This window comes from Bubalus bubalis, chromosome 19 (genome assembly GCF_019923935.1).
Source record: "Bubalus bubalis isolate 160015118507 breed Murrah chromosome 19, NDDB_SH_1, whole genome shotgun sequence".
Lineage (NCBI taxonomy): Eukaryota > Metazoa > Chordata > Mammalia > Artiodactyla > Bovidae > Bubalus > Bubalus bubalis.
Window position 1 is genome coordinate 7,554,957 of NC_059175.1, and position 17,267 is coordinate 7,572,223.

The 17,267-nt window shown below is 41.0% G+C and overlaps 1 protein-coding gene across 11 annotated transcripts in view; it reads right to left on the reverse strand.

The window, feature by feature from the left end:
* Positions 1–17,267, reverse strand: part of ARHGEF28 (Rho guanine nucleotide exchange factor 28) — a 350,788-nt gene that overhangs the window by 85,475 nt on the left and 248,046 nt on the right. For all 11 annotated transcript variants that reach the window (XM_044932457.2, XM_044932463.2, XM_025270861.3 and 8 more), the window contains 4 exons: positions 14,180–14,291; positions 9,412–9,454; positions 3,502–3,625; positions 3,018–3,150 (listed from right to left, as the gene is read on the reverse strand). In XM_044932457.2, the coding sequence (XP_044788392.2) occupies positions 3,018–3,150; positions 3,502–3,625; positions 9,412–9,454; positions 14,180–14,291 (412 nt within the window). The remainder of the gene's footprint in view (positions 1–3,017; positions 3,151–3,501; positions 3,626–9,411; positions 9,455–14,179; positions 14,292–17,267) is intronic.

The window sequence follows — 17,267 nt, forward strand, 5'->3', positions numbered from 1 at the left end:
AGAGGACTTTTAAGTAGTAGGGACAGAGGTCAAAATCTGATCATTAAGGAAGACGTGGCAGGAATGGACACCAGAGCAGTGGGTGGAGGCAGCCCAACTTGAGGAGTTCATCTAAAAATGAGGAGAAGGCTTCCCTGGTGGTCCAGTGGTTAAGAATCACCTGCTGATGCAGGGGACATGGGTTCGATTCCTGGTTTGGGAAGATCCCACATGCTGTGGAGCAACTAAGTCTCTGAGTCACAACTACTGAACCAGAGCTCTGGAGCCCGCAAGGCGCAACTACTGAAGCCTGCTCACCCTAGAGCCTGTGCTCAGCAACAAGAGAAGTCACAAGAAGCAGCCTGTGCACCGCAGAGAAGGGTGGCTCCCACTCATCGCAACTGGAGAAAGCCCACACCCAGCAATGAAGACCCAGTGCAGCCAAATATAAATAGATCAATCAATTTTAATTTTCTTAATTAGTAAAAAAAATAAAAATGAGAGGACAAAAAGGTCAGAGATGTGGCTGGGGTCATATCAAGGGGTCTGACCCTGTGAAGAAGAAAGGAGTCGCAACTGATGAAGCATGTGCCATCACGCCAGTAAACTGGCTGCTGACACGCAAATGTGGTGAAGTGAAGTTGCTCAGTCGTGTCCGACTCTTTGCGACACCATGGACTGTAGCCTACCAGGCTCCTCCATCCAAGGGATTTTCCAAGCAAGAATACTGCAGTGGGTTGCTGTTTCCTTCTCCAGGAGATCTTCCCAACCCAGTGATTGAACCCGGTTCTCCTGCATTGTAGGCAGACGCTTTACCATCTAAGCCACCAGGGAAGTCATGGAGGCAAGCCATTAACAATCCACAAACAATCCTTTCTGCAAACTTCTCAAAATTTAGCAAAGTAAATCACAGCTAGACTGTTTGATGCTATTTTTTAAATGAACAGACTTTATTTTTTAGAGTAGTTTTATTCTTTTTGCTTGATGCTACATCAGGTCCCATAAAAGAGAGAAATCAAGTCCCCAAGGAAAGCAACATTCAAACATGCAATGAAACTGGCATCTTAAAGACAATGTGTGAATGGATAGATTCACACTTTTAATCATTTTCTGGGAATTTATTGAAGAACTTTACATATAATCTTCCCCTGCTCTTCACCTCCCTTTGTACTCCCATGCCACTTCCAAAATGTCTCCTGAATTCTGGTCACCAACAAGTACCACAAAATGTATTTCATCTGCCTGGGCCTGAATTCTCTTGTACTGAGTTATTCTTTCATTCCACAAATATTTACTAAGCCCCTACTATGCAAGGGAAATAGATGGGGAAACAGTGGAAACAGTGTCAGACTTTATTTTTCTGGGCTCCAAAATCACTGCAGATGGTGATTGCAGCCATGAAATTAAAAGACGCTTACTCCTTGGAAGGAAAGTTATGACCCACCTAGATAGCATATTCAAAAGCTGAGACATTACTTTGCCAACAAAGGTCCATCTAGTCAAGACTATGGTTTTTCCTGTGGTCATGTATGGACGTGAGAGTTGGACTGTGAAGAAAGCTGAGCACCAAAGAATTGATGCTTTTGAACTGTGGTGTTGGAGAAGACTCTTGAGAGTCCCTTGGACTGCAAGGAGATCCAACCAGTCCATTCTGAAGGAGATCAGCCCTGGGATTTCTTTGGAAGGAATGATGCTAAAGCTGAAACTCCAGTACTTTGGCCATCTCATGCGAAGAGTTGACTCATTGAAAAGACTTTGATGCTGGGAGGGATTGGGGGCAGGAGGAGAAGGGGACGACAGAGGATGAGATGGCTGGATGGTATCACTGACTCGATGGACGTGAGTCTGAGTGAACTCTGGGAGTTGGTGATGGACAGGGAGGCCTGGCGTGCTGCGATTCATGGGGTCGCAAAGAGTCGGACACGATTGAGCGACTGAACTGAACTGAACTGAACTATGCCAAGCATTATTCCAGGTACTACAGACATAGCAGAGGACAAAATCAACAGACAAAAACCCACCCCTCGTAGAATTTATAATCTGGTGAAGGAGACAGATAATAAAATTGATACAGAGAACAGAGAGCAAGTTAGATGATGTGAAATGCTATAGTGGGATAAGAAAGAGGAAAGGGGGGCAGGAAATAAGCCAAGCAAAGGGTGGCCAGGAAAGGCCTAACTAAGGGGTGCCATCTGAGCAGACCTGAAGGAGGTGAGGGGGCAAACCATCGGCTGACTGTGGCAAGACTTCTGCAGGCAGGGGGATATGCAGGAGAGCCCACAGGCAGGAGCGCGCCTGGAGCCTGGCATGCTGGAAGAACAGCAAAGATGCCAGAGGGACTGAACCGGAGGAGTCGGGGAGGGGATGGGAGGAGAGACCACGAGGGCCTTGGAGCCATTGTCAGGGCTCTGGCTGTCCCAGGGGATGACATGAAGCGTCAAGAGGATTGGAACACAGGGATCAATGCCTTGACAAACGCACTCAGACTGAGGTTTTGAGAACTATACTTTCTGCAGTAAATGCACAAGGGAACCAGTTGCAAAGCCATTGAGATGGCCGCTTTAGACCAAGCTGCTAACAGTGGCAGGTGTGAGAAGTGGTTGGCTCTAAATATTAATATATTTTGAAGCTAGAGCCAAGAGTAACGCTGAAGGCTTGGATGTGGGAATAATTTTGGCACAAGCATTTGGCTGGCAGGATGGGACTGCCATTAACTGAGAGGGTCAGCTTGTAGGTGGGCACAGAGGGGAGTGAGAGGAGCCCCAGGGGGACACGTAACATTTGTGACGCTGCTCAGACTTCCAAGTGGAGACATCAGTAGGCAGTGAGGTATGCAAGCCTGTTTAGGGAGAGACTATCACATGTGGACAAAAAGTATGGAGTCAGCCATCACAGGTCGCTGCTTGCTAATGAAACCACATGGAGACACAGAAACAGATGTCTGTGTGAGTGCACTGAGCGATGGCACTACCCTCAGGATGCTTATTCTCGCGGGAGGCGAAGCGTGAAGACAGTCCACGTGGGGCCCAAGAACTTACTGGAGCACTGGAATGACTCTTTCCCCAGGAGCGTTTTATCACAAACCAAACACTGCAGAACCCCAGAGAAAGTTCCAGGGACAAACTGATGTCGAGTCAGTTTCTCTTTGTCTTTGGCATCCTTGCCTTTTGTCTTCAGGTATGGCAGCAGCAGCAGCAACGTGGGGAAAAAAAACAAGAAGAGAGAAATGCTCAGAGCCAGCCAACGTACAGAAGTCATACAAAGTCTTTACGTGTTCTATCAGGAGAGAAGGGCTGCACACCAAGGGATACAATAACGCCAAAATGAAACCTCTACCAGGATGACATGGTCTCTGTATTTCCAATGACTTGGAAAATACCCCACATGAAATATAGAGATGTTTAAACGTGTGTGTATAAAATATATGGTAAGTGAATTTAAAGGGAAAGTGCAAACGATACTAATTGCTCAGAAACTGAACCATTCATGCTTTATAGACAGTAGGCATAAAACCTTAATTACCTTCGATTTATTCCGAGGGCTGGTCATCCTATTCATGAGGAAGCTAAAAGTTCGGCTCACTTTGTATTTTTCAGATTCTGATTTGGCAGGTATGATGTATTTATCCCATTCTTCTTCCTGAATTCTACAAAAAAAGTTATCACAGCTTATAAAACTTATCAGAGGGAGCAAAAAAACCAGGAGTCATACATACATATGTGTGTGTACAGACAAATACACAGATGTATTTTACACATATATTTTTGTGTATATATATTACACATATATTTAAACATATATATTTTTTCAGCCTTTAATGGTTATTCTAAAGATAAGAATAGAAACTATCAAAAATACATCTTATATTTACTTGAACAGGTATGTGATAAAGCAACTATCTCACAATGAATGCTAACAATTACAGAATCTAGGTGGTGGAAACAGGTATTCTAGTATATAATTCTTTCAGCTTTTCTGAATACTTTAAAAAAAATTTTATATTAAAATATTGGAGAAACAAAGGAAATCCTAGAATCACAACTTTATTCTGAAAACGTTCATCTCCCTGTTCAACATGCTAATAGAATTTTTCTAGTACCCAGAAGCCAAATAACTAATGACATGAAACAGATTTTATTTATTTTTGGAACAGAGATAATACTCAGAAGACACACATTTCTTTGTCTGTATAGCCTGAGAAACAGATCATCTGCCTCAGGGTTCCGTCTCTCCCACTCAGTCACGTTTTCTGCAACCTGAGACTCTCTCTGTTGGAAAGGAGAGACTATAGAAACTCCCTCAAAATAAGAGGTAAGCTAAAGGTAACTGTACCCAATCTTTGAACACACCGAATATCATTTATTTTCCACTAGTCCACAGAATCACTCTTTAGGAGGAAAAAAATGGTCCCAGCTATGAAAATAAAATTTCCCTGGAACTTTCTTATTTTCCCAGAACTGTCTCCGATCTTCTGATATTTCTAATCCTATCACAGAGAGAGAAAGCATGAATATATTAAAGATCAAGCAGATAACATTTCTGCAGACTATTTCCATAATAAACATTTCATAACCAATGTCTCTCTATCCCCCTCAGGCTTCCCATTTGTCAGTGTTAGTGGCTAATACATTCATCTCTGGGAAATACTTCTCAAAAGCAAGCATACTATAGATATGCATGAAATGTAAAATGACAGCTTTCTAGGACTTCAACTTTTCCTATCTAATCAAAGACTAAATTATTTCTAAGGTTCTTTCTCACACTTAAATATAACATGTAATTACCTGGTACACATTAAACAAAACTAAGTTATTTGACCTTTCTATGAATGCATTTAAAATAAATAAGGAATACTTCAGAGCTACCTCTTGGTCCTGCAGGACGGTGTGTGTCCTGCCACTGAAACCCTGCAGTTAGTGAAACTGGGTTTGCTACTTACAGAAAATAGTTTAAAAGGTAAACAAAAATGAAAGTGTCTTACAACTACTCAGAATAACACGAGGAACCCAGGCCCTCTTATTTTCCTTCTACTTTCACAGCCACCTTCTCGGATAACTCACTGCTTAATATATCCATAAATTTCTATACCCCTTGTGTTTTAAGCATTCTGCTTTGCAAAACTCTTGGAATAACATGGAATGGAGAAAAAAGTACATTTGAAAGCTGAAAAAAAAATCCTCTCTGGAACACCTTTTGGGACCCCATCAAGAGCCATCCAATATCTAAGAGAAGAACAATATGGGAGGAGATCTAACTCTTGGAACTAAAGAATGGTAAGATCAATGTGAATTCTGAAGTTAAGAAGTCCTATCTCCTACTTCACAGCAGAAACACAACACTCTCTCAAATAAAACGTATTCATGTTTACCTAACTCTACTCCAAATTCCTTCCCATGCTACAGAAAACTATATCAAGAACAATGTTACAGCTTTGTTTTAAAACCTATATGTGCACCTAATTTACCAAATATCCTGTATGGGAGATGGACAGGGAAGCCTGGTGTGCTACAGTCCATGGGGCCACAAAGAGTCGGACACGATTTAATGACTGAACAACAACAACATATACTTCTCCTAAAAATGACATAAAATTATACCCTTTAATCTTTAAATTCAAAGGCTGAGAAGAACCAAGATGTGACAAAGTAAACCAAAAAATACTGAAACACTAAATATTAGAAACTCTGAATCATCTAAGCTGATAGTGAGTATCATAGACATGACCCACTTTCAGATTATAAGAATGAAAATCACAGTGTAACTTCTGGGCAAATGTAGAAGATTGGTTGATTCTATGTTTCAACTCTAATTTAGCTATGTGGTATTCACTTACACAACAATTACGTACTTTAGAGAAGAACTCAGAGGAAAAACTCCTCAACTGATTTTGTAACAGAATGTAAACAGCCTTCAATTTATCAAAATCTATAAAAAACTTAAACTCTTTCCACATCCCAGAACAAGAATGCCTAACTCTATTATTGATTTGATGACCAATAAGATTACCCACAATACAGTTTTACAAGCCCCATTCTTCAGAGAATCATGATATTATCTTTTTAATAGATAAACAGATATTTAAAATATCTTAATAATATGGATATAGCCTCAATATCTTCAGTTCAGTCTCTCAGTCATGTCTGATTCTTTGTGACCCCATGAATCGCAGCACGCCAGGCCTCCCTGTCCATCACCAACTCCCAGAGTTCACTCAAACTCACGTCCATCGACTTGGTGATGCCATCCAGCCATCTCATCATCTGTCGTCCCCTTTTCCTCCTGCCCCCAATCCCTCCCAGTATCAGAGTCTTTTCCAATGAGTCAACTCTTCGCATGAGATGGCCAAAGTATTGGAGTTTCAGCTTTAACATCATTCCTTCCAAAGAATACCCAGGGATGATCTCCTTTAGAATGGACTGGTTGGATGTCCTTGCAGTCCAAGGGGCTCTCAAGAGTCTTCTCCAACAACACAGTTCAAAAGCATCAATTCTTCGGCGCTCAGCCTTCTTCATGGTCCAACTCTCACATCCATACATGACCACAGGAAAAACCATAGCCTTGACTAGATGGACCTTTGTTGGCAAAGCCATGTCTCAGCTTTTGAATATGCTATCTAGGTTGGTCATAACTTTTCTTTCAAGGAGTAAGCGTCTTTTAATTTCTGGCTGCAGTCACCATCTGCAGTGATTTTGGAGCCTAAAAAAATAAAGTCTGACACTGTTTCCACTGTTTCCCCATCTATTTCCCATGAAGTGATGGGACCAGATGCCATGATCTTCGTTTTCTGAATGTTGAGCTTTAAGCCAACTTTTTCACTCTCCACTTTCACTTTCATCAAGAGGCTTTTTAGTTCCTCTTCACTTTCTGCCATAAGGGTGGTGTCATCTGCATAGCTGAGGTTACTGATATTTCTCCCAGCAATCTTGATTCCAGCTTGTGCTTCATCCAGCCCAGCGTTTCTCATGATGTACTCTGCATATAAATTAAATAAGCAGGGTGACAATATACAGCCTTGACGTACTCCTTTTCCTATTTGGAACCAGTCTGCTGTTCCATGCCCAGTTCTAACTGTTGCTTCCTGACCTGTGTAAAGGTTTCTCAAGAGGCAGGTCAGGTGGTCTGGTATTCCCATCTCTTGAAGAATTTTCCACAGTTTATTGTGATCCACACAGTCAAAGGCTTTGGCATAGTCAATACGCTAACCTATTTGTTTTTTTCAGAACCTGGCATCTAAGTGTTTAAAAAGCTCCAGTTATCCAAATTGAAAATTGACAGAGTTGAGACTTCAACTTTGAACACTCAGATCAGTTTTTTTTTTTAAATAAAAGGTAGTAGATCCATCAGATTTAAGATGGATGGTGGCAATAAAATAACTGAGTCATACCACATAATCCTAAGGACTTGGGATAGATGAAGTGTTTGCTCCTACAGGAATGAGCCTGCAAGGTCCAAAATGAGCCCCCCTCCCCTCCTTTTACCTGGCTGAACTCTTTTCCAGAAACTAAGTGATCAAAATAAATAAGGCAAATAAAGAAGGCAAACCTTCAAGTAAATATCTATAACATGACCAAAACAAAGCATTAGGGTCTAGGCAGGTATCATACTGGTGTAACCAAAAAGCTATCAGGAATACAGTGGGTGAGGAAAGATCTACTCTACTGGATACACCACGGGATAGGGCTAAGAAAGTTGGATGCTTTTGGGATGTAGACCAGAGACAGACCAAAGAATGGGGAAAAAAAAAAAACAGGAATGAGGAATATTAGAGAAAGAGATGATCCCTATACATCCCATCCAAGCTAACACTTTTTGTTGTTGTTCAAGCCCTTTTACTTTTTATTTTTAAATTCTAAATTCATTTATTTTTTAATTGGAGGATAATTGCTTTACAGAATTGTGTTGGTCTCTGCCAAAAATCAACACAAATCAGCCATAGGTATACATGTGTCCCCTCTCTCTTGAACCTCCCTCCCACCTCTCTCCCCATTCCACCCCTCTAGGTTGTTAACAGAACTCTGATTTGAGTTCCCTGAGTCATACAGCAAATTCCCATTGGCGATCTATTTTACATACGATTATGTAAGTTTCCATGTTACTCTCTCCATACATCCCACCTTCTCCTTCCTCCCTGCTGCCCCATGTCCATGAGTCTGTTCTCTGTCTGTGTCTCCATTCAAGCTAACACATTTTATAAGTCAGTACTTAACTGATTCTGACATTGGCTCACTCAGTCTTAAATTCCTCTCCTGATGGAAAATATTTTTGATTTAAAAAATAAATCTTTACAATCAGTCAAATAACCCCAGCCTACTTCTTCAATTGTTAAAAAGATGGCAAAGAGAAGACTGCTAATCAAAATGATGACCAGGATGATGAACAAATTCCAGTAGTCCATAAATAATTCAAATAAGTAATAAACATAAATCATCTAAAATGGTGCCAGGCACATAAAAACACCCAACAACAGTCATTGCTCTCTCCTGTCATCATCGTCATTGTCCTGATGCCATCCTCGTCGGCCTATGCTTAAATGGCATTCTAAGCCTGTCTCTGTTTCAAAATTTCTATTCTGGTTTCCAAAAAATAGAAAGGAACAAAAGGAGATTTCTTTTTCTTCTTCATACTTACAGTCCAAGATGTAAAGCAAAATAGTCCATTCTGATCTATATAGTATAAGATCTCAGAGTTTGAGCATTAATAGCACCCAAATTAAAACTATTTTCTTCCTTCTCATATGGTCTCTCAAAGTCAAACATTTGTGCCATGTCTGACATAACCCCAAGGCTATTTCACAGTGTGACTCATGAACAGTTAGTTTCTCAAGACCCACAGAACACAGCGGTCCAGTCTGTTGGCTCATCGGCTGCCCAAGGTTCACTCCAAGGACAGTTTTACCTTCTAGAGGAAAGAGCAGCTTAGGGCGTACAGCTTTCAAATCTGCATATTAATCAGAAAGTTGATAATGTTCAAAGCGTTTTCTGTATCATTTATTCTTTGTTTCAAACTTAACACTTCTAAACAAGACTCCATGATAACAGACAGCAGGGATGTTAGACACTTTCTGTAGCTGGCACCGGGGCCTGTTATCACGCAGCAGTCTTCCTGTTGTGGCGGACAGACCTTGTGAGAACCTGATGCCTTTCTAAAGCAGGTGGTCTCACACTGCTCCCCACTGTCCTGTGCATGGAAGTGTTAGGCTTTGAAAATAACCCCAGCCTACTCTGTCCCCTGTCCTGAGCCCTGCTCATCCAGGGACTGAATGGAGAAGCTGGCACATGTACACCCATGCAGATCACAAAGGGAGCAAAGCCTCAAGCAGGCTCTTTATGCAAAACCTCTCACAAACTACTGAACAGGTATCGAAAATGATGGCTGAACATTTCCAGAGATGGATCAAACAGTGCCTCAGGAAATCTGAAAGAGTTAAAATACCTTTGTTCTCTCGGTGGCTCCGGCAAGCTGTAAGCTCTTTGCTCTACAAGACACAGAACAATAAAATGAAAACGAAGGCAGACGAACGAGCAGTCATGTGTTAGTCTGAAGTGCACACAATGTATTCAACTCTACGTTATCATTATACATACCACCAGTTAACAAATAACAAGAAAACAAGTTATTCTGTATAACTAGGGCACTGCTCCAGATTTCTTTATCACTTTCCCTAATTTGGAGAAAATGGAGAGGAGCCCAAAACATGGCAACATTTAATGATTTTATGAACTAAGTTAAGGCAATGGCAACCCACTCCAGTACTCTTGCCTGGAAAATCCCATGGACAGAGGAGCCTGGTAGGCTGCAGTCCATGGGGTCGCTAAGAGTCGGACACGACTGAGCGACTTTACTTTCACTTTTCACTTTCATGCACTGGAGAAGGAAATGGCAACCCATTCCAGTGTTATTGCCTGGAGAATCCCAGGGACAGAGGAGCCTAGTGGGCTGCCGTCTATGGGGTCACACAGAGTCGGACACAACTGAAGTGACTTAGCAGCAGCAGCAGCAGCAAGGGGCAGCAGACATTTTCAGAAGGGTGGAAAACCAGTTCTATCTTTCTCAGTATCTCTCACTAGGGTTTCATCCCCTATTCTTTTTTTTTTTTTAACTTTTTATTTTATATTGGAACACAGCAATTAACAATGCTGTGATAGTTCAGGTAGACAGCAAAGGGATTCAGCCATACATATACATATCCATTCTCCCCCAGATTTCCCTCCTATCCCTTCATTCCTTATTCTTACCACTCGTTTCCCAACATAATACAGAATCAATAAACATCTTAGTGGCTTTTTCACAAAGCTTAAAAGAAAAGTCTTGCAAGCCAGCCTAAGGGAGAGTCCATTTTAATATACCTGTAATGCCTTCACAGAGCAGTCAGTTTGGAGATGTGCTTTGCAGCTTACGGGAAGGGGAGAGTCCCTCCCCCAGTGGGCTTGGGGGTGGGAGAGTAGAAAGAGGAGATTCCTGCAAACAGCTTAGCACCAGCTTGTTTGCCCAGCTGGAGTATCTACTACAGGAATGGAGCAGAGACACAGACATACACAGTGAGAGAGACTGAAGGAGGGGCGGCCGCTGTGGAGCGCAACATTCACACAGCAGGGACAGGCCCTTCACTGTCAGAGTCCGGGAGAGTGAAGAGGCACAGCGGGAGAGTGAAGAGGCACAGCAAGGTTGCAAAGGGAAATGGGCCAGATGGACATGGAGGAAAAAAAAACATGTCCTCTGAAATGTGGAATTTCAATGCTGAACCCAAGACTATCTTGTAGGTAGTAGAAAACCCACTGTGAAGAATCTGAAGACTTTTATTTTCTTCCCATTAAATATTCTGCAAATTATGTCATGGGCAGAAAGCATTATTCTTATTGTACACAGACCGAGATGTCAGGAGAATAAGCCATTTAGCCAAGATAATCAAGCTAATAAAGTAACAGAATCAGACTCAGGCAACTGGACAAAGTCTAACAGGATTCCATCCATCAGAGCACAACAATGTTCAAAAGTACATTCACTTCACTCCTCAAATTCTTACATGTAGAGCACTGGGATGCTGTAATTGTCATTTCAACATTGAGAATATTCCTTTTTATCTAAACCCATGACTACCAAAAGGAATTATAGTGAATTTTGTTTCATGTATAAAGCATTAAATAATAAAGTTGCCACCATTCTACTCTGGACTCAAAAAAACAGAACCAAAAAAAAAAAAAAAAGCATGAGAAATTATCATAAGTAACCCTTTGGAAATGATAAGGAAGACAAAACATTATAAATAAGTATAAAAAAGACCAAAAGCCCATCCTATCTTTGTGTATCTATATTATAGCTCCTGCACAGGAGTTTTCCACTGAGGAAAAGGAAACTTGGACTCTGCTCAAATAGAAAAAAATTTAGAGCTACTCAAAACTCACTGATCGAGGATTTATAAGAACACAAATGTCAATTTACCTCTGATTAAGCAGACTGAACAATGAAACATTAGAACACACCTTTGAAGCAGCCAAGCTTTCATACATGTGCTGTGATCATACACATGTGATCACACTCACACACAGTTAAAATTATTTCTTTTTCCTTAAGGGTTAATTTACTCTTCGCAGTCCTATGATTTTGACTGACCTAAATGTTATCAACCCAAATGTTTGCTACCATAGGAGAATATCCATTGGAATCTTTGTACATTTAGTGTGTAACCTCAACCTAAATTGCCTGTTTGTAATTCTTACCTCTGGAGAGTATCAAACTTCATTCAACTGTCCTATTTTTAAATATACTGTCTAAAGACAAGCTTTTATTCACAGAAAAAAAAACAGGGAATTAATTTCAGTTTCTTATTCTTTCTAATTCAAATGCAAAGATTTAAGGAATGTATGTAAAGCAAAAATACCCTTCCTTATTCATTAAAGAACTCATAAATCAGGGCTCTTTCCCTTACAAACTTCAATTTTTTCTCTCAGTCATCTGAGATTTCAAACATCATAACTTTCAGAATTTTACAATCAGAGATACTAGAGACAAAATGCCAAAGGTACCATTTTGCACACTGCACAGAAAACTTAAGTGTTCTCCAAATAGTTACAGCACAAAGTTAATTCGCCATCTCTAAGACTATTACTGAAAGGTATCCAAGCTGCCATTAAAAGGAATCCCAACCTAAGCTAAGGTCAGGGGGACCTGGAGATCCTAGAAAGACTTATGGTATTAAAAAAAAAAAATCCAGGGCAAATTCAATCCATCGTCTACTCCTGTCCCCTCAAGGTAGTTGTATCCTTGTTTTTCTTAGTCCTTTCTCTCCATCTTTTCATTCTAAAAATCAAAACTGACATTTGTATCAGTGTTGTTTTCTCTTCTTCCAAAAAGACATCCCAGGAAGAAAAAGGAAAAAAAAATGCCTGCAGCACTTGTTTTGTATTTTATGCATTTTGTCTAGTATATTCATTCAGCAAATATTGACTGAAGCCATTCATGAGTCATTGTTTTAGAATGGCAAGTCCAAGCACAAAGATTATGCTTTCAATATTGCTCCACATAGCATTAAAATGCAAAATAATGGCAATGTAACAAAGCAAGAATAAGAAAAAAGGAGTAAAATATGTTCTATTTTAAATATTCCAAATATTGAGAATACTTAAGCACATCTCTTGCTTTCTGAGTCCTCTAAGACTCTTAAGGATAGATAATAGACCAAAAAAAGGCATTATCTGATATACTGACAAAAAATTTATAATAATACTATATACTACAGACTGACATTAATACTTCTCAATAACACCTTTAAATGTAATTATTACATAATACACTATGAACAGAAAGTATTAAATAATCACACTCCAGAATTAAGCTAACAATTGGGATAGTAGCTAAGAGAGACTACAAGGGCAGCTCTGAGTTGCCCACAACTATTCTACTTATTTATCTGAATTCACTTTTGAAAATTCATCAAGCTACATGCTTATAATATGCACTTTTTTCTATAGGTATCAGTTCAGTTCAGTTCAGTTGCTCAGTCATGGCCGACTTTTTGCAACCCCATGGACTGCAGCACGCCAGGCCTCTCTATCACCAGCTCCCAGAGCTTGCTCAAACTCATGTCCATGGAGTCAGTGATGCCATCCAACCATCTCATCCTCTGTCGTCCCCTTCTCCTCCCACCTTCAATCTTTCCCAGCATCAGGGTCTTATCCAATGACTCAGTTCTTCACATCAGGTGACCAAAGTATTGGAGTTTCAGCTTCAGGATCAGTCTTTCCAATGAATATTAAGCACTGATTTCCTTTAGGATTGACTAGTTTGATCTCCTTGCAGTCCAAGGGACTCTCAAGAGTCTTCTCCAACACCACAGTTCAAAAGCATCAATTCTCTGTGCTGCTAAGTCACTTCAGTCGTGTCCGACTCTGTGTGACCCCATAGACGGCAGCCCACCAGGCTCCCCCGTCCCTGGGATTCTCCAGGCAAGAACACTGGAGTGGGTTGCCATTTCCTTCTCCAATGCATGAAAGTGAAAGGTGAAAGGGAAGTCACTCAGTCGTGTCCAACTCTTCGTGACCCCATGGAATGCAGCCTACCAGGCTCCTCCGTCCATGGGATTTGCCAGACAAGAGTACTGGAGTGGGGTTCCATTGCCTTCTCCAACAATTCTCTGTAGGTATGCTGTATTCTAATTAAAATTTGATTGTATAAAAGTTTATCTATAATTGTTTACATGGGCCACAAAAAATACTGTTTGAGATATACCTATTTGTGTTTCAAGTATGTTCTGTTATTTTAACTTGCTAAAGTTCCTTATTAGATAAAGAAATGAAGATAATCCATTTTGCAATGCTTTGCCTCTGGGGAGTTGGGTTATTTCAGCACTAATTTACTTAAATAAAATTCTCTAAAGTTCTCACCTAGAATAAATTCTAGTTTACACTGCCCTTGAGGAAAACATTTTATTAAAAAAAAATAAGGCCCTTGAGGAAAACATTTTATTAAAAAAAAAATAAGGCAGCAGAGAGGTGTGTACATATTTGTGATTTCATCAAAATAAAATTTATGCTTTATGTGATATCCAGTGAGCTGAGGGTTTTGCTAAGTTTAGAAAACTCAATAGTGAAAATGAAATTTAGAATACTTGCCTGCTCCTCTTGTATGTTTTATGCACTTTTACTAATTGAAAATCCACTCTGGAAAAGAATGCTTTCACAGCCAAATGGTAAATAATGCTTACCTTCAACTGAATTACACACTGTGAAATCACGGATCAATCGAGTTTTTCCTAAAGAAATTTTGGGTGATGAGCAGGAATATGAACGTGAACGGATTCCAGAAAACAATGATTCCTAAAAGAAATCATAACAAAGCTTTTTAAAAAATTCTATGGAAGATTTGAAAGTATGCACTCATCATCAACGTTACTAAATCAGGACCTTTACAAAAAGGATTCAACTTGAATATTTCTGATGTAATCTTCTTAATGATTTGTTTCTGTTTGTCTCTCACTCACAACTCTAAAACATGCTATTGTTTTTTGAATGCTCAAGTAAACCTGAGCTCCAGGAAGAGTTCCTATATACTTTATACAAGTATATAGGATATACTTAGGATACAAGTATAACATTCTAACCATGTTTGTTAAAAGTGAAAAATTAAGTCACATGATTTTCTCTGCATATTCAACAAGTCTGACTTTTTTTTGACCTGAGTTGTCATTTATTTTTATAATTTTAAACTGTAGCCTTTAAGCAAAATTCCATATGAACTGAGATCTATATACATAACAATTATTAGAAGGTAAAGAAACAGTCATCTAAAATTATGTTCTTAAAAGTTCCTAATGGCTATTTCCTGAGGGTGTCCCTGGTAGCTCATATGGCAAAGAATCTGCCTACAATTCAGGAAACCAGGGTTTGATCCCTGGGTTGGGAAGATCCCCTGGAGAAGAGAATGGCTGCCCACTCCAGTATTCTTGCCTGGAGAATTCCACAGACAGAGGAGCCTGGTGGGCTACAGTCCATGAGATCACAGAGTTGGGCATGACTGAGTGACTAACACACAAAGGCTATTTGTAATATTAGCTGCAGCCTCCAAAAAAGAATGCATCAGAGCATTATACAAATCCTTCTAGTCTTTGCTCATCTTTCAACAGATCTTCCATCCAGTACTTCCTGGGATTTTGTTTGAATTATCACTGGTTTATATAGTTTAACTTTATCCCTTTAAGTGACCTGCTGTTTTGTTCCTGTTTGCCCGACCACCTATTATTTCTATCATTATATTGGCAACATATGTGAAAGTGTAAGAAGGCAAGATAATAAAAACATGTTTTTCTTACATGTTCTAGAAATCTTACATGAATGTGCAACAGAATGTCACTAAAGCCATTTACGGCACCCAAACCCATCCAACAGAGGCCATGTGGACTTAGGACTGATGCCCACCTCCCATTAAGATACCACTTAAGGTTAGAGGTAAAAGAAAATGCTGCAAAATGTGTTACTAAAATAAGGCATCAGCAACAGCCCTTTAGAAGCACTATTTTCTTTTGTTCTCCATAAGTAAAAGCACATGGTTGCCTTAGGCTCGTGCTTTAGTTGAAGAGCCTGGAGGAAAGTTGAAAATAGAAGCCTGACCTTGCTTTGAATGGCCTTGGCCATGGCACCATGACTTTCTTATTTGGAAAGACCCAGTGGGCCTGGCAGTCCAAAAGGCCAACCTAAGTTATCCCCTAACAGTGAGTTGGTCACAAAGGGCCCTAGCCAAGTACCATCCTCTGCATTGAAGTCATGCATGGTAATCTTTTTTCCTAACAATAGCAATTTGAAAATTATCCAGAATTCTTGGCAAAAAGTTATACAGGGTAATTACAAAGGCAAGGACAGATTCTTCTTAAAAGTGAACAGTATAGAACTATTTCACAGAGAATTACTTTTCCTTCTAAGTAATGATGAGTTTTTCATGCTGCTGCTGCTGCTAAGTCGCAGCAGTCGTGTCCGACTCTGTGCGACCCCATAGACGGCAGCCCACCAGGCTCCCCTGTCCCTGGGATTCTCCAGGCAAGAACACTGGAGTGGGTTGCCATTTCCTTCTCCAATGCGTGAAAGTGAAGTCGCTCAGTCGTGTCTGACTCTTCGCGACCCCATAGACTGCAGCCCACCAGGCTCCTCCATCCATGGGATTTTCCAGGCAAGAGTACTGGAGTGGGGTGCCATTGCCTTCTCTGTAGTTTTTCATAGTTCCATTCAAATTACAAGTCAGAGAACTAGCTACATGAATAACCATATCTAATTTTTATTATCCAAAAATATCACACAATCTTCAGTTTCAGAAGATGACGACAGCTCTACAGACCTCAGAGCTGAGGGTACAGGGTTCAGGCTCCAGGGTCAGAAGGCCTGGATCTGAGTTCTGACTCTATCACCAAGCTTTGGGCAATGTGGACGTCTGTACAGGGTTCAGGCTCTAGGGTCAGAAGGCCTGAATCTGAGTCCTGATCCATCACCAAGCTTTGGGCAATGTGGACGTCTGTAGAGGGTTCAGGCTCCAGGGTCAGAAGGCCTGGATCTGAGTCCTGACTCTATCACCAAGCTTTGGGCAATGTGGACGTCTGTAGAGGGTTCAGACTCCAGGGTCAGAAGGCCTGGATCTGAGTCCTGACTCTATCACCAAGCTTTGGGCAATGTGGACGTCTGTAGAGGGTTCAGGCTCTAGGGTCAGAAGGCCTGGATCTGAGTTCTGACTCTATCACCAAGCTTTGGGCAATGTGGACGTCTGTACAGGGTTCAGGCTCTAGGGTCAGAAGGCCTGGATCTGAGTTCTGACTCTATCACCAAGCTTTGGGCAATGTGGACGTCTGTACAGGGTTCAGGCTCTAGGGTCAGAAGGCCTGGATCTGAGTCCTGATCCATCACCAAGCTTTGGGCAATGTGGACGTCTGTAGAGGGTTCAGGCTCCAGGGTCAGAAGGCCTGGATCTGAGTCCTGACTCTATCACCAAGCTTTGGGCAATGTGGACGTCTGTAGAGGGTTCAGGCTCCAGGGTCAGAAGGCCTGGATCTGAGTCCTGACTCTATCACCAAGCTTTGGGCAATGTGGACGTCTGTACAGGGTTCAGGCTCTAGGGTCAGAAGGCCTGGATATGAGTTCTGACTCTATCACCAAGCTTTGGGCCATGTGGACGTCTGTACAGGGTTCAGGCTCTAGGGTCAGAAGGCCTGGATCTGAGTTCTGACTCTATCACCAAGCTTTGGGCAATGTGGACGTCTGTAGAGGGTTCAGGCTCTAGGGTCAGAAGGCCTGGATCTGAGTCCTGATCCATCA